The sequence below is a fragment of the Lepidochelys kempii genome, chromosome 5, assembly GCF_965140265.1.
Source record: "Lepidochelys kempii isolate rLepKem1 chromosome 5, rLepKem1.hap2, whole genome shotgun sequence".
NCBI lineage: Eukaryota > Metazoa > Chordata > Testudines > Cheloniidae > Lepidochelys > Lepidochelys kempii.
In genome coordinates this window covers 91,198,222-91,222,648 of record NC_133260.1, presented here as the reverse complement: position 1 = coordinate 91,222,648, position 24,427 = coordinate 91,198,222, and the positions used below count along the sequence as shown (strand labels likewise).

At 40.4% G+C, this 24,427-nt stretch overlaps 1 protein-coding gene across 1 annotated transcript in view; it reads right to left on the bottom strand.

The window, feature by feature from the left end:
- The window catches only part of GOLM1 (golgi membrane protein 1), a 96,773-nt gene extending 88,058 nt beyond the window's left edge, over nucleotides 1-8,715 (bottom strand). Inside the window, exon 1 of the mRNA XM_073345027.1 lies at nucleotides 8,558-8,715. Within this exon, the coding sequence (XP_073201128.1) occupies nucleotides 8,558-8,562 (5 nt within the window). The 5' untranslated portion in view covers nucleotides 8,563-8,715. The remainder of the gene's footprint in view (nucleotides 1-8,557) is intronic.
- Nucleotides 8,716-24,427: the final 15,712 nt, after the last annotated feature.

Below are 24,427 nucleotides of genomic sequence, written 5' to 3'. Positions count from 1 at the left end.
GCTGCTGTTGTGGAGTGGAGGAATTGATCACTAATATTGTCTATTACTATTTGCAGGATGGATATTTTGTCTATTTTGTGTCTGATTCTGATGTCAAATCAGGCGTAATTCCACTGAAGTTACACAGCTGTAAACCTGTTGTAACTGCAAGCAGTATCAGGCCCATTATATTAACAACTGAGGAAAGGCACCCAGAAGCTAGGCATTAGGAACTTATTTTAATATAAAGATAAATGACACTTTTATCAATATTGTTGCATTGTTTTCTTGTGCTTCCCTGTCTGTGTCCACCTGTTGTCACTTGTCTTATGAGAATCTCTTTGGGGCTGTCTTTGACTAATAGGTCTTGCTGTCTCTTGTATGAAGTCCATGACCCACTTATGGATGCAAAAAAGTCTTTGTGCGGAGACTTCAGGATCTATCAAACTACGTACTGCCTGTATTGTTATACAGGTCAGAAACCAAGACCCTCTGATAGGCAGACTTGGAGCAGCTAGAGCCATTCCATATGCGTTGTCAGCACCAAATCCTGTGCGAAATGTCACCATATCACAGAGATCTGGCTTTTCTTCAGTTGCTCATTATACTCAAAAAGTGGTACCGTGTACCTTTTGGCCATGTTGCCAGAATGGATAAAACTACCCCAGGACACTGTGCTCTCAAACTCTCCATCAACATGTGAAGAGGTGCACACCCTGACCCTACCTTGTGCCGCTCCCAGACCACCCCAGAGATCTGTGGATTCACAAGATTGAGCCAGATCTGGTAACTTCACTACACTGTGCCTGGTGCAATGCCATCAACCACGGTCACTCTCGCTGGTGCAACGTTCCTTAGTAGACTATGTGTGTTTGATGATGTTTGGTTTGGGGCAGAAACCATCTCTTTTCTTCTGTGTTTGTATAGCACCTAGCACAATGGGGTCCTGGTCCATGATGGGCTTTGAGGTGCTACTGTACAAGTGTAATAACAATAATAAACTTAATTGTATAATGTCTTGACATTTTTATTTAAATTTTCTGAAGAACTGCAGTCACTCTCCATTCATTTAAATTCATCATTTGTTTGACATAAACAGGATATGCATTGCACAAACTCATTTAAGAGAATCATGAATTATCCAGTTCTTAGGAATCAAAGGCAGTATGTATTCTTCATTCCCGTTTTTTTCCTGGAATGGCTTGAAACGTCTGTAGTTTGCTTCCCTACATAAAACTCTCACTTTCTGTTTTCTTTTCACAATGCCTTTATAGAATTTCCACTGCAGATCCTTCAGATTAAGGAAGTTCACATATTGTGTTTCTGAAAGCAGCAAGAAGTTGCATAAAATGTAAGCATTATACGTAATAGCATCTTTAATCAAAATGAGCAAGAAGTATCTGTGTATTGACTTTGCAGTGTATTAACTTCAACAAGTGCTGTGGGTGCTCAGGACCTCGTAAATTTAAGCCACTTATTTAGGTGCATACATATGCATTTAGGTATCTAATTTTAGGCACCCAATTGATAAATTTGGGCCATAATTGTAAAAAAAATTAATAATAATAGGCTTACTCCTGCTCCTACTGAAATCAATGGAAAACTATTAATTTCAATGGCAGCAGGAAAAGCTCCACAACTCAAATGGAGAAATCAGATAATTACTCTGGTTGGCACCCTGGTTGCTAATCTCAATATACAGGCCAAAGAATGAATAGACATGGACACTGTACTACTGTATCTTCCTACCCCCCTGTTGGTGGTCAGAGCAGGACAGAGCAGGTCTGAGGATCAGGAAGCCATTAAGATGGTCTCAAACTGCTTTTGTGACCCTCTTCCTAAGCTGTGTGTGAAGCCAAATGGCCTGTTCAGTACTGTCAACCTGGCACTTTTCTTGAACACTGAAGAAAATTTAGATATGAAAAAGTGGTATGAAGCTAGCCTAGTCCTAGAACACATTTCCATTAAGACAGTTAGTTTACTGGAAACCATATGATCAGAACAATTGTGGATGCGGCATGGACTCTCCATTCTCATATACAAGTGTGAGAAGTGATGTTATGGCGAACTGCAGCGGTGGGCAAACTTTTTGGGCCGAGGGCCACATCTGGGTGGGGAAATTGTATGCAGGGCCAGGGCAGGGGGTTGGGGTGTGGTAGGGCGTGTGGTGTGCAGGAACGGGCTCAGGGCAAGGGATTGGGGCAGAGGAGGGGTGCTGGGTGCAGGAGGGGGCTCAGGGAAGGGAGTTGGGGTGCAGGAGGGGTGCGGAGTGCAGGAGGGGGCTCAGGGCAAGGGTGCAGGAGGGATGCTGACTGCAGGAGGGAGCTCAGGTCAGGGGGTTGAGGTGCAGGAGGGGTGCAGGGTGCAGCAGGGGGCTTAGGGCAGGGAGTTGGGGGACGGGGTGCAGGAGGGGTTCGGGCTCTGGCCTGGCACCGCTTATTTAAAGCAGCTCCGGGGTGGCAGCAGCGCGCACCGGGGCCAGAGCAGGCTCCCTGCCTGCCTGCCCTGGCCCCACGCCACGCCGCTCCGGGAAGCAGCCAGAACCACGTCCCTCTGCGCGCTGCCCTTGCCACCCCTCCAGGTACCTCCCCCGAAGTTCCCATTGGCCACGGTTCCCCATTCCCGGCTAATGGGAGCTGTGGGGGCCAGTGCCTGGAGGCAAGGGCAATGCACTGAGCCCTCTGCCCCTCCTTCCTCCCTTGGGGCCCAGGGACGTGGTGCCAGCCGCTTCTGAGAGCAGCGCGGGGCCTCGGCACCACAGGGTGCAATCCCGCGGGCCAGATCCAAAGACCTGAGGGGCCGGATCCGCGGGCTGTAGTTTGCCCACCCCTGGTGTAGTGGATGCTCAAGTTCTGGAAGATCACAGTGTATGCAGGTCATCCAGCTGTAGCAGTACCAGAAAAAGACCTGTTACACCTCAGAGGGAGGAGGTGGAGAAAACCCAGTTCAAGCACTACTGATTTCACAATCCACCACTTTATTTAAATGAGACCAAAAGCCATTTCCTGCTCCCACTGAAATCAATGCCAATAATTCCAATGGGAGAAACATCAGGTTTAAAAGAATTAATCATCTTTGTGCTGAACGAGACCCAAACATATGGATACTGGACCCATGTTAAAATGTCTCCCTGTGCCTCAAAGGATTATATTTATTTCTAAATATTTTTATTACATGTCTTCATAGAATACTAAATGTTAGAGATAAATAAACCTAGCTCACTCACTGCAGGTTTGTTCCCTTTGAATGGTATATTTTCTAGTGCTCTGACCAGTCTAATTTTCAGTGTCCCAAATGGCAAGGCTCCCACCATCTGAAAATGATTTCAGAGTGTAATACTGAAGTCTCACTCTCAGGAATTGTCTCCTGATATTCATCCTAGATTTCCCCTTTGTTAATTTCATTCTATTGCTCCTAGTTAACCCCTCTTGTATTATCCTCAATCATTCATAAGTACAGATTGCCAACCTTCAGCTGTCTGTAATTTAAAATTGGGAGGATCCTGAGGTGAAGGCTTGAGTGTTTTCTTTTTCCAGAGTCTCAGCGTAAAGTACAGTATCCTGCATAATATCTCTGCTTTGTAACATTTGGCATGGATTGAAGAAATCGACAAAGGAAGACAATTTTCGATTAAAAGCACATAAGGAAGCATACGCGCTGGCAGTAGACCACCACAATCAGTGTTTTGGTTTCCTTCTACAGCAGAATTTGTTGTCTTCGATTTAGACAGACACTTAACACGCACGGATACACAACTGTTTTGGCTTCTCAGTGTTGTCCTTCGTGAATCAGCATCCTTCTTTGCTACGTCATCTTCTGACCCATTGTGTAACATAGTAGTGGGCTCAGGAGGTAACATGCTTTGCTTCTTATATACTGCAGTCTTCCAGTTATTGGATTTTATTACTGAACACAGTGTATGGAAGAGAGACACATGTGTTCCCTTCAAAAACAATTGATGCTTCTGTTGTTCATTTTCAACATTTGCAAGAGATGACAGCAATTCTGATACCTGCCACAAAATATAGAATATTTCTATACTGGACTCTGATGGGCCAATCCTGCAATAAAAACTGTGTTCATGACATAAACACTTCCCTTTTTAAGTATATAAGTACCAGATAATATTGTGGAAAGCACTGTCCACATATTTAGTACAAAAAGATAGCCCCTGCCCCAAATTTCTTACAATCTAAACATATTGTGAGAAGCAACTGGAGGCAAGGGGTGAAGACTACAGTGGAATGATCATATACGGTATAATAAGCAGTACTTGTGGTACCCATGACATTGATAATATTCCCACTGGGTTGCCTTTGTACTATTCTGTAAAGATGCATATACAGCTTTTCACACTGCACAAGATGTAATACCTGCATTTTCTAACGTTCATAATGGAGAACAGATCTCACGAATTGTTGAAACGGCTGCTACTCCGAAACTAATTGTTGAGTGCAATGTCTCTAATTTTTCCACTTGATGACCTCATTAAAGAAACTGCTCCCAGTTGATTTTCAATCTAATTTGCCTGGAGCAATCTATAGGACTACATAGATGAAGAAGATGACTTGGGAGCTAGGTTCTTAGTAGGACACTGCCCTGAAGAGGCATTAAATCCTAAGAATGTACTATTCCCCAGCACTCACAAATAGTAAGTTCCAGCGCAGATTTTCTCCTGGCTTCAAATATTTTTGCATTATATACCATTTTACATTGGACAAAACAGAGAAACTTTGAGAACTTTAGATTTATACTTTTAGATGTAACTTGATTACACAACATCCTTAATGAGAATCACCTCTCTGTAAATACTGCAGGCAGAATGACCCTACTGAGGGTGCTAATGAAAACGTGACTTCTTGGTTTATTCAAATAACTTATTGGTTCAGTACAACTTAATCTGGCACTGAAGGGAGAGCTGCTTTCCACTCAGGTTTTAATGATTGATGGCCACAGAGGGGGAGATTTTTCAATGGTGGGGGCTAGGCACCTAATTCCCATTGGCTTTCAAAGGGAATTGAGCCCCCAACTTTCTAAATGTGCTTTTGAAAATGTCCATCTAAACTGATTAAAAAATCTATTTGCATGTCTCCTATTGCAATTCATCAGGTATGTTACTGAACAAATAATTATTTGAATTACTGTAACACAGATTGAAAAACAACATTTCAGCACCTGTGATAACAGGCAAACACAATGTAGTGAATAAAGGCCAAATGCACTGATAGATGCTGACTTTTTAATTTACAATCATTCTGACAATTTATCCTACACACTTAGCCAGTCAATTACTTTTCTCAGTATAGGGGAAAACAGTAGCAGCTCAAATACTACACTAGCCTAATAAATACTAAGCTTTTAATGGCAGCCACCGTGTTCTGAGCCCAAATCTTTCTGCTCCAGAACTAATTTAAGTGCAAATGTACATTGGTGAATCATGAGAAGAGTGTAATCACTCATACATCACATTCCATCGAAGAATGAACTACCTTCATATTCTGAAAATGCTATTATACATTAGAGGGTTTTTGAACACACAGCAATTTGATACTGTAGAAGTGTCTACTAAAAAAAAAGGGAAATAATATAGCTACAAATCATTTTTACCCTAAAGTACTCACTTTGCAACTGTGAAAGAATAACTGTTTCTTCTCTTCACTGCCATTTGGTGACTCATTACCCCCCACTTGACTCATTCTATCTACTTTGTGCTGAAAAAAAATTAAAATAACTTAGTTTTAGTATTAGCACTTACAGGGCTAAAGACTGGTAGAAGAGTGGGATGAAATGAGAAAAATGTGAAGATGGCTTGATGGTTTAGCGATGGAATAGCCGTATGCACGTTAGAAGCGTTCCATTCTTCTGCCAGAGAAGGACATCTCTAGTGCTTTGTTCAGCATAGTTTTAAATGTTCTCAAAATGTTCTTTTGACAAAGACAAGACAAAGGGCATCTTCCACTTTCTCTGGAAGATTATTCCAGTTCAGTGGATCTCAGTGTCAAGAAGTTTATCCTAAAATTCTAAATATTCCTTTTCTTTATTGCATACAATGTTTCCGGTTTTCCTTTTCCCATCCTAAGCAGTTCCCCTCCCTCCTTAAAATCTGAACTCTTCCTATACTTGTAGACAGTCATTTTGTTTTCCTATAGTTGCCATTTTGCCAAGGTGTATCTGTTTAAACTAGGGTTGTCAATTAATCGCAGTTAACTCAAGCGATTAACTCAAAACAAATTAACTTGACCAAAAAATTAATCAAAATTAATCACAGTTTTTAATCGCTCTGTTAAACAATAATAGAATATCAATTTAAATTTATTATAAATATTTTTGGATGTTTTTCTACATTTTCTACATAGTATTTTTCAATTCACCTCATACAAGTACTGTAGTACAATCTCTTTATCATGAAAGTGGAAGTTACAAATGTAGAATTTTTTTTTACATAACTGCTCTCAAAAACAAAACAATGTAAATCTTTAGTGCCATTTCCACTCAGTCCTAGTTCTTGTTCAGCCAATCGCAAAGACAAACAAGTTTATTTACATTTACAGGAGCTAATGCTTGCCCACTTCTTATTTACAATGTCACCTAAAAATAATAATATAAAGTGAGCACAATACACTTTGTATTCTACGTTGTAATTGAAATCAATATGTTTGAAAATGTAGAAAAACATCCAAAAATATTTATAATAAATTTAAATTGGTATTCTATTATTGCTTAACAGTATGATTAAAACTGTAATTAATTTTTTTAATCTCGCAATTAATTTTTTAAATAATTTGACAGCCCCAGTTTAAACTATTCAAACAATCGTCATACGTCATTTCCTGCTGCTCTCTAATAATTTTTCCTACTCTTCTGTGAATTTGTCTATGCCTTTCTGGTACTAAAATATCCAGAAATGAACACAATGGTCTAGGGCAGTGGTTCTCAACCAGGGGTCTGGGGCCCCCTGTGGGGCCGTGAGCAGGTTTTAGGGGGTCCACCAAGCAGGACCAGTGTTAGACTGGCTGGGCAAGGCAGAAAATCTAAGCCCTTCCACACAGGGCTGAAGTCCAGGGTCCTGAGCCCCACTTCCCAGGGCTGAAGCAGAAGCCTGAGCAACTCAGCTTCACGTGGGGTCCTGGGAAATTGCCCTGCTTGCTACCCCTTAGTGCCAGCCCTGGCTTTTATATGCAGAAAAACAGTTGTTGTGGCACAGGTGGGCCGTGGTGTTTTTATAGCATGTTGGGGGGGACTCAGAAAGAAAAAGGTTGATGAGGGCCACGAGTAAGGGACTAATCCTGTGAAATGATTCACCTCTAGTTTTACAGTCCGAACACATCCCATGTGATCAACAGCTGATGGTCTCAGCCCAGTTCCTGGCGTACACTACAAACATTACCACCACAATTTTAGCGGAAAGGCCAATTCTTAAATCGGCCCAGAGAATGAAACTACCTTCTCCTTACTAGAGATGACTTAATAGAGATGACACCCTCCATCCCCCGTAGTGTGTGGTTTCAGCTTCATAGGATGTTTCTAGCTTGTGTGGCCTCCTTAATGGCATTTTAAATATATTTTTTGTTGGGAAAAAGGAGGGTGTTCATGAGAGAAGATAACACACTCAAGAAACCTGTGAGCTAGCACTGCTTGGGCTCTCAGGGGCTGCAGTGTTTGCATCACGAACATCACACCTAGACTCATCTAAACGTGGAAGAGGCCATCAGTTTTCCGGCGGCATCAGAATCCCTGCATTGCCCCTTCCTGGGTATCTGCACATCAGAGCCTACCACAACCAATCCCAAGATATGTCTGCCTCAGCAATGCAAAGGACTGGGTCCAGGAAAAGGACAGGCCAAAGGGAAGCAACATTTCTTACATTTCAGGGAAATTACATTTCCAGGAGCTTCTCTTGCAACCAAGCTGCTGTTTCAAGACACCTCAGTTAAGACAGCAGAAGAGGGAGAGCACTGTTCATAGGGAAAGAGTCTGTGAGCAGGAGAAGAGAAGTCAGGCTTTCTACAGAGGGAGCCTTCTAGCCAGAGGTAGAGCTCTCTCCCAAGCAGCGGTTCTCAACCAGAGGTACAGTACACATACCCCCAGGGATACGCAGAAATCTTCCAGGGGGTGCACCAACTCCTCTAGAGATTTGCCTAAGTTTAGAACAAGCTACATAAAAAGCACTAGCGAAGTCACTGCAAACTGAAATTTCCTACAATGACTTGTTTATCCTGCTCTATAGACTATACACTGAAATGTAAATACAATATTTATAGTCCAATTGATTGATTTTATAATTACATGGTAACAATGAGAAAGTCAGCAATTGTTCAGTAACAGCGGGATTGTGCCACTTTTGTACTTTGATGTCTGATTTTGTAAGCGAGTAGTTCGTAAGGGAGATGAAACCTGGGGGGTCGGCAGGACAGATCAGACTCCGGGAAGGGGTACAGGAGCCTGGAAAGGTTGAGAACCCCTGCTGTAGAGAAAGAAGAGCCGGCTAGACAGTGGGACAGCTCTGCGGAGAGAGGGGGCAGGCGGGGGAGGGGGGTTCCAGCGGGAGAAAAGAGCGTTAAAACCCTGGCAAACAAACCTCATCAGCAAACCGTCAAATCAGAGCAAGAACCAGCTCCCCGGGGAGCACCCGAGCACGAGCCCAGGCCCCAGCCGCAGCGCGGGCGCCTCCAGCGGCCCGAGACCCGTGTCCTCCGCGGGGCCACAGTGACGCCCCGGGGACGTCACAGAGCGCGGCGCGGGGAGCCCCCTGGCGGCGGCAAAGGCGGAGCGCGTTGCGCCTGCGTCAGTCCCATGGGCGGGGCCGTGGAGCCGCTCCGCTCCCGCCCCCTCTCCGGGGCGGCCCCCCTCAGCCGGCCTTTCTGGCCCCGCGGGCGGACGGCTGCCGTGGGAGCCACGGCGGGCGACGCCAGAGCTCCCCTCGCGCCCTGCCAGGGTTAAAGCAGTGCCCCCGGGGTCGCTTCCCGCGTTCCCAGGCGGGGGCCGCGGCTTCCTCAGCTTCCAGCTGAGTTTACACAGAAGCTCGTCCAGGGGGCAAACGGGAATGACACTGCCGACGCGGTGTGGGTTTCCCGGGGCTCAGCCCCCGTTGAGGGGAGCCTGTGTAGCCCTGAGGCGTGTTGTGTTGGGCACACGCGTGCCCCTTAACACTAAGGTTACTTGTACCAGCAAGGCTGTGCCCTGCCTGTGCCTTGGTTTAAGAAAACAGCCCCACTCTCACCTTTGCAGGTGCAGCCTGTTGCTTGGATTCCACAGTATGTGAGGGGCCCTTCATTTAGAGAAAGAAATGTGTGTCAACAGAATATTTGCTGTTTATCCTAACCGTTCCAGATTGTAAGGGCTACAGATTACAGCTGTTAAATATAACACGTTTCCTTTATAGTAATAAAAAAAATTAAATGACAGAAAAATTAATAGCTCCAAGCGAATGCCTGGAAATCGACTATATTTGCTGCCAGTCGTCGTGGTATCTAATCACTGCTCACTTGCAAATGAATTTACTGTACTTATGTGTACAACACATTCATGCACAATTGCCTGCATGCAAGTGTGTGAAAATCTTGGCCTTAATATTTGAAAACAAGCAATAACGATGACAAAAACCAAAACCAGGCGTTTTTATCAGCGCACCAAGTGGTGCAGTCATGGATCCACTCTCTGGACTATTTGAATGGTATCAACAGCCTGGTAGAGCTCCAACCCCATGGATGAGGTGTGTGCACAGCAGAGGGATAAGAGTGCCTTGTCTCAGTCTCTTTTCATGCCTGGGCTTGACCTTTTTGTTGTTTTTTAAGGGGCGAGAGCGTGAATGCACACTCATTGCTCACAGTGCTGTCCCCACTGGGGAGACAGATGGTACTGTGGCTAAGTGGGTATTTTTCCTCCTCTTCTTTTACAACAGAACACTCCGTTTATATGCTCGTTTCTTTATGTCAAATCCTGGCCTCATGGTAAGGAACTAAAAGGATATTGTTGAACACGATTTATTTTATTTGGAAATATATATATTGGTTCTCACCTAAGTACCCTATATTACGAAAATGATCAGTTATAGCTGGAGAGGAAGGGGGCTTAATGGTTAAAACTCAGCTTACTGCATCTGTGCATAAATTTTCATCCTCTTCACCATACAGTTGAAGTTTCTCCTCCCTCATGATCTCAGCACTGCACAGCTCTTCTCCTTCCTACATCTCTGACCTAGTTCCTTCTTACACCACTCCCTTCACTCTACCCACGCATGTCCCCACCTGCTCCCTTTGTCTCCTTTATGCCCAGAATAACCTCACATTATTTAATGTACACGAATTGCCCTCCCTCGACACACCTCTGAAAACTCATTTGCTCTGTGCAGGATCCCAGCAATAACGCCCACTCTGGGACTGCTTGTTGCACTACACCAGTTTGTACTAGGGATGTAAATATCATTTTAAAAGTTAACCATTTAAACAATTAAAATTATACAGTTTAAACAGTTAACTGATTAAAGGGAGAGGGGCTGGGGTTGCTCTGACTGGCGAGGCAGGGTCTGGGGTCATCATGGTGGATAAAAATCAATGATTTTTTAAACTTTATTTTATTTTTTTAAAAATTGGATTTTTTTATTTAAATTAGATTTTTTGGATAAAATGCCTTTTGAGGAAACAACTTATCTAAAGACAGTTTTAATTAAGATACATTATAACTCAAAGATATCTCATCATGGAATAGGGATTATAAATTCTAATTCTATAGTATGAGACAATCTAGTCACATAATGTTTAAGAAAAGTTTTGTAAATGAGTTCCAATAGTTCATGGATTAGGGACCCAATTTTATGGGGTTCCACAGGCTTCTGTATAGATTATTTAGGTTAATCTTTCTATCTACCCAATGGGACTCAGTGATCAGTCTAGAAGATACCATCAGAGATACTTAGTTTTGCAATTCTCAAACTGTGGATTTGTGTCTCCAGAGGTAACATGCTTGTTAACAGCAAAAATGTTTTAAAATAAATAATATATAGAGGTGAGAAATAACAGACCTCAACTCTATTGTCCCTCTGCAAATTTGTGTACACAGAGTCAATCCCTTACTTCTCTCTAAGAGTGCAAAGTTTCAAAAAGTTCAATGAATAGAAGATTGTTGGGGGTGGAATAGATCTGGACAAGGAGAAGAAGTCTGGAGATAAATGTGAGAAGTGAGGGACATATGCTTGTTTTGTTAAAATATTATGTTTGCTGTTGAAGAAAATAATCCAGAATACTTAATGTTGTTGTTTTAGTATAAAACAATTTAAATATCTGTCTGGTGATGTTCTCCTCCTAATACAGCATGGCAAGAGAATCCTCCAAATATTAATGATCAACCTGTTGAATTGGAGAGAGTTCACCTCCCGATGACTTCATAAATATCTGCTCCAATTACCTTTGGTAAATGAAATAACCAAACAATCATTCATTTTCTGTTATAGCTGTAAAACTAATCTGAAAAGTTTTCAAAATAAATCACTGTTTAAAAATGTATAGTATGTACCTTCTAAAAATGAAACCTACATCTATCTCTGAGTTGTGCAGAATATGTAGTTAAGGTTACAAAAACCAACAAGAATGCACTTTTATGTAGAAAACCATGATTAAATCGAGTCTTCCTGACTAGTGATTTAAATCAAATCCACCCTGGGGATCATCGACCGGCTGTGGGGCTGGGGTTGCTCTGGCTGGCGGTGGGGGGACGGGGGACTGGGGCTGGGATCGGCTGGCTCGATGTGGCCGGTATGCCGGGGCTTGATGCAGCCAGGGGCTGGCCTGTGTGGCAGAGGCCAGGGGCCGGCCAGCACGGCGTGACCGAGGGTTAACAGTTAAGGTTGGTTAACTGGTAAGCCTAATGCTTACCAGTTAACCTTTTACATCCCCAGTTTGTACCTTCAGAGAAAGACTGTGAATTCTTCAGGGCAGAGTTGGGTGTTTGCTTAGCCTATTTTTCACATTGTAAGGGGCTGAATACATTTATAGTACTATATAAATAAATATGAATAATCATAATACGGAGGTAAAATTGGGAGTGTAAACATGCAAAGACCAGGAAAATCTCAATTCAGATTCTTGCACCAGAGATAGGCATGGCATGCCCAAGGTTGGTAGGGGCTCTCTGCAAAATATCATGTGCAGGGGCACATCTGGATCTTTCCATATCTATGAGGAGGATCTCCCACCTTGCTGTAATCATGGCACCTTCCTTGGCACCTCCTGCAGCAATTTTGGAGCCCAGCTTACACATCATGCCAAGGAAAGCCCAAACACTGTATGCTGTAAGACTAAGGGGCATGACAACAAGCAGCTTTACTGTACTTTCAAATAACTACCTCCTAACTGGTTATTTCCCTGCCTACCTGGAAGGAGTCAGAAAGGGAAAGATAGCTGTTTGCTTCTGAGTAGGTTAACAAAGACTGGTTTATCACAAAACTTGGATTTGAGACTTATCTTTCACTGCTGCTACACTGTACATAAAAACCAAATTTCTAATTTCTATACCCCATTAGATGATGGTTGTAAACCTACAAGATTATTTTTGTTCTTCAATAATTGCATCATCAGTATTCATATCTCCTCTTCCAGTGACTACCAAACACATTAAGGGTAAGTGCAAATTAGTTCATTGATGTTTGGAGATTTTGAAGATGTACGCTGCTTCACAATGACTAAGTTTTATGCTATCCATGAAAGAAAGGAAAAATATGGTATAAAATTGTATTGTCACAACTACATTAAATTACGCAGTGAACAATAAAAATGTGGCTCTCCAGAACGGGATACAATTATCAGCAAGTATATTACTGTAAATAAGCAGGCCATGCAGCCCAGTGGGCACATCTGGCTTTATGCCACCTTTGATGCTTCCCGAGACTAGGGCCAGTTCAGCCCCCAGTGTAATGTAGACCAGCCTGAGGGCTAGTCTAAATTGTACCTAGCTGCCTAAGTGCTTTTAAAGTTAACACACCACTGAGGGCAGCTCAAGCTGTCGGCAGGCATCACTGTATTAGTTTAAACTCAGTTCAAATTTTGAATAGTGCTGGCTGAAAAATAGGAAGCATATTTCAAGGAAAAAATTGAAAAAAGTCATCTTTCAACAGTATTTGAAAACCAAAAAATACCAAAAATTAAAAGCCTAAACCAAAATTCAGTTTTTCCATTTTGGATTTGTATTTTTTAATCAGAGAAATTGAAAAAAAGAAAATTGTGTGCAACAGCATTCATTTCTGAAACAAGGCCATTTTTATTTGAAAAGAAAAAACAAACAAAACAATAAATTCCAGCCAACTCTAATTCTGAAGGTTCCCTTTGCAACCACGAGTACAAGGGTCTTAATATTTTTTGTAAGGAAAACGAGTTTCTGGAGCACAAGATGAGAGCCTCCAGAAGCAGCACTAGCTCCCATACTGATGCGAGCTGGCTATATCCAACCTCTGAGGGTCAGTGAGCATCACAAGGACAGTACAGTACTATTTGGCCCTGTCATCACACTTGAATCCTTGTGTGCATTTAGGCTTCCTTTTTGAGATGTATATATGGAAACAAAAGGATTAACAGCATGGCCAGGAGATCAAATCTAAAACAGATTGTACTGAAAGGAGATGTGATTGGACACAATTTATAGAATTCCTTAGTGGAATCAAAAGGAATATTATGGTTAGACAATGATAATGAGACTGTACAAATAATTTATCCTGAACAAAATGAAAGATTAAAGTGCAGACATCTGAAGAAGCAGCAGGGTTTCTATGCACAAAAAAGGCACAATGTGATATGAATTCTGTTACTCCCATTCTTCTGTATTTCCGAGAGCTATTTCATTGCTTTCACTGGCTAAGAGTGCAACATCTTGTACTTAGACCTAGTTTCTCTAGGCTATTTAAGGTAAACCAGCCTTGTTAGATTGTTTTGCATTATAACAATCCAAAACAGAAAGAAGTAGGCTGAGAGCTTCTGAGTGCCTCTGTTGAGATCTGAGAATGCCCAGCTTGATGGGGTTCAAAATAATCTGCTCCTTTCCTAGTGGACTATAAAGCTCCTAAAGAAGCCACTAGAATGTCACTGCACCAAAGAGTTTCTGTTGGCATGGACACTAAAGCCAACCATCAGCAACAGATCTGCGATGATTTGTGGCCACATCATGATGGCAAATGAACTGCATAGAAATAGCACATGGAATCTAGTTCAGAACCTTCAGTTCCAACAGATAGCTCACCATGCTAGTGGGTAGAGCAGCAGTAATAAAAACATGGCACTTTCAAAATAAAATAAAAGGGGCTTGCTTGAATGTCCTTGGTACAAATTTCTATTCCTTAAAATGTTCTAAAGCACGCTGTGCTCCACCTGGCGGTTGGCCTGTAAGCCACAGGTGGTTTTTCAATATGCTGTATATAGCTTATAAAGTGCTCTGGGATTCTGGATTTCTATACCATCTCTTACGTTTCAAATACTGGCAAACTTACAGAAAGAAATATATATACACAAAGATATTAACAATATTTCTTAAGATAGTAGCCATCACCAATACACAATTTAATTAAAATTATTTAAATACATGTAATACACCATTAGCCAGTTTAAAATATGGACTTGCAGAGAAAAGATTCCTGTGTTGAAAGATAGGGTTTGGAAATTTGTTGCCACCCTGTGTTAAGTATCTGTACATTCTTGTAATATGAAAGAACTAGAACTTTGAACTAGTGAAGAAGAGAATAGTTTTATGAGGTAAAGGAAAATCTCCACAAGTAGTATAATATGGTAGAAGACTTTTGTACACTTGGGATCTAGATTTCAAACATAGGTACTTAAAAAGGAAGCCCAAATCTCATGCTATATAACTATAAATTTCAAGGGAGGAGTTTGGTTGGCAACCTTATAGTTTGATACACAGAGAGGTCACATTGGTTGATTATTACTTGTTAACAACTACCCATTCAAACTTAAGTTAGCGTAGAGGTGAGTTTTTGTTTTGTTTTGTTGGAGTTATTTCAATTTTACTCCCAAATAGCAAATGAAAGATTTTTCATTCCCTGAGAGAGAGAGAGAGACTACACTGTGCTCATTTGGAAGGTGGCTTCATGTCAGCTCACTCAGTATATTTAATTCCATCTACTCTGTTGCTGTTAGCTAGGCACTCAAAGTTCCTAGCATTTGGGAAACTCAGTATCTCTAGGTCTATAATTTTTATTTTGTTAGGAAAACCAAAACCAAACAAAAGTCAATTCTAAACACACTGTGTTTGGCAAGTGATTTCAGACACTGCAAAAAGTAAATTGAAAATATTATGTTCTTAAATAAGAGAGTTTATATATTCAAGCTCTAGCAAGATCTCTAACATTCTCTCTCTCTCTCTCTCTCTCTCTTTAAATACTTCTGTAAGAAAGTATTTAGTTTGGTTAGAGCGCGTCAGATTTTTTTCGATTCAACAAAATGTAAACATTCTGCTAGAACATATTGACAAAAAAATTATCAAAACATTTCATTCCAATAAAGTAAAAATGTTTCATGTTGCCATCATTTCAGCATCTCTGTTCTATATAATAGAAATGTTTCTACTATACTATGACAGTATAATTGTTGAAACAGTTTGACTGTTATATAACATAAATTGAGTCAGTAAAATCAAAATGAAATTATTTCAACCTTATTGAAACAATATATTGATTTTTCTATAATGAAATTATTCCATGGGAAATTTCAAAATTTTCATCTGATTCAGGATGAAATTTTCCATGGTACAGGAATTCTCTGACCAACCCTAATTTTGATACATGCCAGATACTAACAAACTAGGAGATACAAAGTTAACTCAGAGCACCAAGGAAGGGTTTACTGTAGCTGTTCAGTGCACCCAGTGAAAAAGTGAACTTTGTTATATTATATCCATAGATCCTAATTCTACTCCACTCTGTTTATCTTTCCCTCTCCCCATATAAATGATACATATACCTCCCTCACATTCATCCCTGGTGTTCCTTTCCTTCCCTGGATTACAGCTTCCATCATTCCCTTTCCAGCTGCTAACTGACTGATCCCAACAACAGTGCGTGGGTGCTGGAATAATTTATATCGTGGAGGTGCTGAAAGCCATTGAACCAAACTGTATACCCTGTGTCTGATGGAAACCACTTCAAGCTAGGGGGTGCTGCTCTAGTTCCAGCACCACTGCAAATGTGCCTACTCCCATACAACTTATCTCTTCTCTGACTGACCCCACAGCTAACCACCACCTCCCTGCATCTGGGGCCAAAGTCAGGATCAGCTGTTGGGTACTAATGAGGATACCAGAAAGATTTTATGTAGATGGGGCTTCTAGCCCGGAAGTTGGAGAGGGTCTCCAGCAGTTGAAGCAGGGCACGTTGAGATTCTGCAAAAGAAAAAGGTTCCAGACTGCCATTGGAAGGCCTGCATGACCCTTTCCACTAGCACTACCTGCCAACCTGCCCCAGAACACTTACAAGGCTCAGTTCACAGGTGTCACACTGCTGAGAGCGGGCATTGATGACACAGTAGCATTTCCACTATTGCTAGCATCAACGGGAAAATTTCTGAAAATGTTCTATGCAGACCAGGCCAAAGTGAAGTGGAGAGAAAGTCCAGAACTGGTTCAGATCAGTGGAATTTCAACTCCACTGTGCTAATCCCCTTGAAATTAGGCACTTAATGCAAATAGGTGTTTAAATCTGCATTGTCTAAGGTGCCACAAGTACTCCTTTTCTTTTTGTGAATACAGACTAACACGGCAGTTACTCTGAAACATTCCAAAATGTTATCACGTTCCCTTTCTCATTTGCCTGCTGAAAATAGACTAATGCTTTTGGCTCCCAAAATTGGTCAAAAGATTTTCTGTTGCTAGCCTGCTATCTTCATATACTAACAGACTATATATAACTATATAAGTGGTAGCAGATGCATCTCCTCTTTTAGGTAAAGAGTCAGTAATTGGTTATCTAACTAAAAAAATGAGGAATACTTGTGGCACCTTAGAGACTAACACATTTATTTGGGCATAAGCTTTCGTGGGCTATGGCTATAGCTTATGCCCAAATAAATGTGTTAGTCTCTAAGGTGCCACAAGTACTGCTCAGTTTATTTGCTGATACAGGCTAATACGGCTGCTACTCTGAAACCTGGTTATCTAATGGCTTTCAACATTAAAGATTATTAAAGTCCCAGTGTTATGTGGTGCAAAGCGTCTTTCCTCCCTTGCCTTTCCATTGGAACCTTGCACAATGACAATCCACAGTTGCAGCCTCCTGAGCTCAGTGACTGCTGCTTCTTAGTTCCAGCCACTCCTGATGGTGGCAAGTTCCCTGCTGTGCCCCCACTGGCTAGGGCTGACCATCCCGTTGAGGACACATTAGAGCCTACAAAGAACCAGTGCAGAATCTCTTTTCCCAGAGATCCCACTGGGCTAGTGACATTTCTACACTGATTCTTATTAATCAGGGCAATACAGCTACAGAATGCCAGAGAGAGGAAGGAGAATTTGAAGTCTGAATAGGTGTAGCTTCCACTCTTCCTTGTATATATCACAAAAATTACTCCATTTGTCTGAATTTGTACATTAGGACTCAAATTTGGCTCAATTACTATCAGATTATTACAATATGATTTCTCAGAATGTATGCAATGGTATAAATGATCTTAGCACACACTAGTCAAGCAAAACAATGCAAAAGCTAGAGTTCAAATTTCTAAGAGTTACAGAACTCCCAAATACTATATTCCATGGAGTACAGGGAATATAATTTCATGAAACTTTTCCTTTGAGAACATGATGACTATGACGATGATTGCTAACCTCCCAAATCACCAAAATACAGCACCTCCATGACAAACGCCTTGGTCTCGATCCATTCTCTAACACTATGCCTTGTACATTTGGTTTCAAAACAACTGAGTTTTAAAATAACAATCTAATTAATTAAACGCAAACGGTAAAAGCAAAAACACGTTAATTGTTTCTTTGTTATATAAATATGGCCTCAGAGTCTTTCCCCAAATTTACTTTTTTTAATATATGTATATCAGCAATATCAGAGCGTGACTCATTTCTTTCTTGGAGGACTTTGGAGAGCTTGAAAGATGATTCACAAGGTTGAAATCTGACATGCAGCTCTATCCAATTGAAGAGGGAGGAAATGCTATGTCTGAGGCAGTTCAAATCCTGCCTCCCTACCCCCCAAAAACCCAAACAACTTCCTGTCAACAGAAATAAAACACTAACAGCTGTTCCCTCAGAACAAAAAGTCCAAAATTAAAGAGCCAGTGAGTAAGGGTAACAGTTGGTCTGTGATATTGTTGTACTGGCCCCCATGGAAAAGCCTTATGCCAAGCCTTAGCAGCAGCTATAGGGACTCCACAAACAATCAATAAGCATCAGTGGACAGAAAAATTAATCAGAATTTCACACCTACATAGAATGAGGAGAGCCCCTAGAGAAACATTTATCCTGTTTGTTATTGATAGTACTTTTGGATGTTAGTGCTTGCTCAGTGTAGTTCTACTCCTTAGCTCTTAGAAATAGAAGTTGGCAAGGTTATAGGTAGAACTAAGCGTAGGTAAAATGTTTATACTCTTCCTTTCATCTAAAAACATTTATTTTGAACACTGCATTTCTTACCCTCATTTTTCCCTTATCATTTAAAGTATATTTCTACTGCATTCAGGAAACAATATGGGAGAATTTGACACCTGTAAAATTGCATATGGATAGTATCCAAAGATTGTATGTAAATAGATACATCAATTATGCTATTTCAAAATTATGCATGTCCAGTGTATTTGGTTTGTTTAAGTCATGTCTTGTTTTAATGACAAATTTATTTCTCTGTTTTTGGCATTTAGCTTTCACTCCAAAATACTCTTCAATATACAAGCCAAAGTTTTCAGACTTTTTTTTGCCTAGAGATAAGGCATTCAAACAGGACCATTCTGATTTCCTGAGGTGATCAGCATCCACAACTCAAAGTTAAGTCAGTGAGAAGTACAGGTGCTCAGCACCTTTGAAAAATCAGGCTACTTCTCTGGAGGTGCCCAAACATGAATTTAGATGCATAACTTAGAGCATGTATTTTGACCTCAGTACTTAAAATAGATTTCCCCTAAAGAACCAAACCAAAGTTGCTGCCTAACATTTGTTTTTCCATGAAAGAACAGTTACTTATCATACAGTAACTGATTCTTCAAGATGGATTCCATTCTTGGTGTGCATGGCCATCACTGTGAGGTGGGATTCTTTAGGCTAGCAGCGTCCACTGCGGCTGCATCTGAGCCCTTCATGTTGTCAAAACTCCAACTCCCAAAGGGCATAAAGAACAGAAGGGGTCAAACCATCTCTCAGTTCCTTTAGTAATGCAGAATCCCATAGGCATCAGACATGTGAAAGCAGGGAATGAGGATTAGGTGGGGAATCCATATAATCTTGAAGAAACAGTTACTGTACAATAAGATTCTGTCTTCTAGGGATTGTCCACATAGATTCCACTCCTAGTGCTTAACCAGCAACTATCTGTCTGCTGATGATGCAGGCTTGTGTAAAATGGGCTGCACACCTCAAGTGTCCAGTAGGACCAGGCTGGGAAGCAATATGAGTACTGAGGGGAGGACACAGAATTCGTAGAGGAGTGACATATGGAATATCACTTTGGGAACATGTCCCTCTCTGAGGCAAAATAGAGCACCAGAAGTTCCTGTCATTAAATAGCAATGAAACTTTGTAGAAAAAGCAGGTTTGGAATACCAAGGATTTTGCTACTACCATATTGCTAAAGGCCCAGGTATGAATGCCTAACCACTAATACATATTTTTATATACACAATAATCAAAGAACTAACTGTATGAACGAATACTAGCACAGTGCAGAAAAGCAAGACACTAGATGGGTTCCATCACAATGCCACATCTGGTAAGAAGTGGGGTCATTGGACTGCCTCCCTTTATGCCCTCAGATGGGAGGGCTGGTAGAGATGGCCCCAATGGATTGCTGGCCAGAAGAATCTGATCTCAGATGCAATCACCAGGAGGGGATCCACATAGAAGAACTTTTCAAGAAGTATGAAGTGATAATCCTGTATCTTTGTCAAACTTTTCTTTGCAATTTTCAGTGGGGCTTTTATGAAGTGAAATGGGCTCCTTCTTTTGGGAAGCTAAAAACCTATTGAAATCCCGGATCATTAATTTAAAAAAACCTCTGTCAAACTGGGTAGAACCAGTGTGTAATAGTTTAGAGGCAGCAACTTTAAAAAGGATACTTCTTTTAAAAAAATAAAAATAAATATTGTTTAACCTAAGAAAAACCTTAAAATTTGAAAGGAATGAAAAATCTAATACACTTTATCATATATGCTGTTTACTTTTTGTATTTCTCTGATCTTATACAATGAAAGAACCTTAATTTTTGTGTCAAGCCAAATTGGCTTTCAAGACCTTATGCAATGACAAAATGTCAGGATTTTTTGAAGTCAAATTAGACCCATGTTCTTTTAAATTCTATAGGGATTGTATGTGTCTAAAGTACTTCATATTTCATTTTGTCAAACTGATCACTATTTGCTCTTGTACTGAAATATCTGGCATTTAACAAAGTTGCTATTCAAGTAGTAAATTTAATTATCAAGTTTTGAATGTACACAAATTAATATAGCACTCACATTTTTTCACTTTTAAAAAATGATGTGAAGTCAGGGATCCACATGTAAGATCAGGGAATCACCAAGAAGTAAATTCTGAAATAATTCATTCAGGCACTGTGCAGCAGATGACTTTATACACCAACAGTGAAAATATGTTTGTGTAGGATGGAAAAAAAATGTCTATACAGGTAGTGATTATGACATATTTTCAAGAACTCTTGTTAATGCCTTTCAGGACCAAAATTAATCTGTAAGTACATACGTTACCAGTTTATTCCCCTGAGGTAGGGGGCTCTCATACAGCAAACCCGTCAGAGGTGACTGCATAAAATTCAATGTCATTAAAATATAATTTAGCACAAGGAATGAGACTCCTCAAGTGGTCAGATAACCAATATAGATGAAGTAGTTTTACAAATTTGTAGTTCCCTCACTGGTGAAGTGGCAATTTAAAAAAAAAAAAGGTGAAAGAATGTAACGAGAAGTGATTTGTGCCAGCTGAGTTTTAATTCCAGAAAGGAAAGAGCATCACACTGTAGGGTGACTAGATCCATGTACTGTGTTCGTTTCTTCTTAAAGCCCTGGGATTAACCACATTCACTTTGCACTTTTGAGCTCATGTACACTCTTCCCCATTAATCCCTCTTGGACTATTAACATACTAAATTTATTAACTGCTTTCAAACAGCTATTTCTCTTCCCCCAGAAGAACGTGCTCTGACATTCCGCAAAGGGTGAATCTGGTAAAGTGACTTGCTATAGTCAGTGCTGAGCAAGCAACTGTGTTAAGATCCTGGACTTACAGCCAGCAGAGCTAGAAGACACCTGCTGGAATTCCAGGCTCCCTAATTATACAAAACACTTGAATAATCTACCTTTCATGCATCATGAGATATTGAACTTTAAAATTAAGACAAATGGATTTACAAAAATGTATTTCTCCTGTCACTCAGAAGTCTGTACATGGTAACTAAGGTGGCCATTACAGGAAGAAAGAAAATAAAGAGCATAATACTTTCTAAAACTCGGCATAAAAAATACAATGTGGTGTGTGTAGATAAAGATTTTACTAGCACGTCTTTGGAATGACATGGATAATCCATGGTTTCTCCTACTTGTGAGTCACGCAGCCATTGCAAACTCACGCCAATAAATCCTTTACACCAACACATATTCTATTCTACACAAAATCTTTTCCTTCCCTTAGAGGAATCTATGATATATATATTTGGTAGGTAGAGATTTTAAAAATGAACATCTGTCTGCTTGAATTTCAGCCTCAAGAGAAAGCTGAAAAGCTTAACAAAAAACTTAACTACACTTTATCACCCTACTTTTCCCATTAGGTATAAAAACCAACATCAATATATGTATATTCTGAGACAAGCAAAACATTTTCATTTTTATACTTTAATAAAATGACATTCTTACGACATACCTACTTTATTTTTCCAGAGTTACTCGTGCTTAGAAAACATTAAGTGAATATTCCTCAGTGAACATCAGTTTACAAGCCATAGAATTATAACTGAGCTACTTGCATGAGCCTGAGGTGCTCATTTGTTAGAGCTGTGCAAAACAAGCGTAGTTAATGTTTACCAACAAGCAGTTATTTATTACAACTGAGAACTCTACAGACAGTACTGCACACATTATAGATGCACTGATTAACTATATTCATACATAAGTTATTAGCATTTACATAAATGTACTTTAATAGATTGTGCGTTAGTTGCTTTAGTAAATATGACAACTCTTTTTGGAGACTATTTCACAGAATATGAAACTTTCACTCTCAGAGCATATACACAGACCATGAATATGCAAAAGTCCTCAAAAACAAAAAGAACTCAAAAACAAAGTTAGAGTGAATACAGGGATAGCACTTTTACCAACCACCCGTTACATTCTTTTTTTAAAAACTTCCAGTAAGGAATAGATTTACAAATGCGAGAACTAGTCTACCATTAGGACTATTTTATACATTAGCTCTACAATACCACATAGACTTGATTTTTTTAGCAGGAATGGAGGACTGTGGCATTAGAAATTCAAATCTACTGAGTTTATTGTCAGGTTTTCCCCATATACTTTATTATATATAGTAGTTATAGAACATTAACAAAGGAACTATTTGTGTATGACAGTTGATAAAGGAAAACTCCAGTGTTTTTACATCAAAATTGCATATATTACAAAATAATTAAAATTCAAGTATGAATATTAATTAAGCAATACACGTGGAAGCTTCAACCTTCTATTATTGTGGGCTGTGCTGACTACTGGAGGGAGTATGCCATAGTTTCATCTCCTCCTCCCTCAGCCAGTTCTAGCTGCATTTCCACTCCCCCAGTAGGTAACAGTCCACAGTCCACCCTCTCAAGTACCAAAAAACAGCTTTCCAGAATGAGAGGTTTCAGAGTAGCAGCCGTGTTAGTTTGTATCCGCAAAAAGAAAAGGAGTACTTGTGGCACCTTAGAGACTAACTAATTTATTTGAGCATAAGCTTTCGTGAGCTCACTGAATGCACCCGATGAAGTGACCTGTAGCTCAGGAAAACTTATGCTCAAATAAATTGGTTAGTCTCTAAGGTGCCACAAGTACCCCTTTTCTTTCCAGAATGAATTCACTCCTGGATGCTCCATCTCCAGGCTTTATTCCTTATTCAGTCCCAGCTCCTTCCCCTACTCCAACTCCTTTCTTCTTTAAAGCCAGCATCCAGGTACTCCTTGTGAGCTCTTTTACACCTCATTTGTCCCCCCTCTCCCCTTTTTGGCTAACTTTCAGCTCAACTGCTCTAGCAACAATAGCTTCTTCCCCTTTCTGGAAAGCCTGGAGAGATGTGTACTGATGCCTGAGTAGCTGGGGAGGAAGTGCTGAAGAATGATACAAGTTGGGAAGATTGGTGTGTAGCCAGAAGGATCTTAATGAGCGAGAGGGGGATTAAACTAGTTTCTTTCTATCAAAGCAAATGGCTTCTTCCAAGCAATAAGTTTTGTCTTCCTTTAAATTAATGCCAGTGTCAGTTTAACAAAAGCACTAATTTCATTGTTTTTATACAAGTCATAAAGATTCTGAACTGTTTTTTAAACTACAGTGAAATTTACCTTTTATAAAATTACCTTCACCCCAAACAACTGTTGAACAGAATTTAGAGTCAACTTGACATGGGAAAACCTAACATCTACTCAAGTTACCAATGAGATTCAAGCTGTGACAGAAAGTCAGTCATGAGTATGACCACAGGAAAGTGACAAAATTCCTTCCACCATCATAAAACAATTTCCTTGTTGGGTGACCAGACAGCATACGGGGAATACATACATGTACTGCAAAAAGCGAGGACCTGGGTTGGAAGCAGTTTAGGAATTTTGTTGTCTTGGTCAACTGGGGGCAAAGACAGAAATATGGGGTTTGGGAAAAGGAGGCCTGAGCACATTCTGCCTTAACATTCAAACAGTTGAAGATGCAACATTATTTTTGAATACCACACCGCTTGTCTTCCTGGCTGCAGCAAGGAGATTGTGCTTGCTACAAGGAAAGGAAAACATTTATATAGGGAATCAGATAACTCAAAATGCAAGAGTGAGCACAACTTTGGAGACTTGAATTAGCTCATTCCAAGATACAGCCACGGTTGGTGACATAACATGAAAATTTGAGCACAAGGAGGCAAGATTTCCTCCCTTTTAGAGCTTATTAATTTTCCTTGGAGAACAGATCACCAGTAAAGCCATGCTCAAAGTATCAAGGGGTGAAGACATTGGAAACCTCTGTCAGATACATACACTCATTTAAAAAGA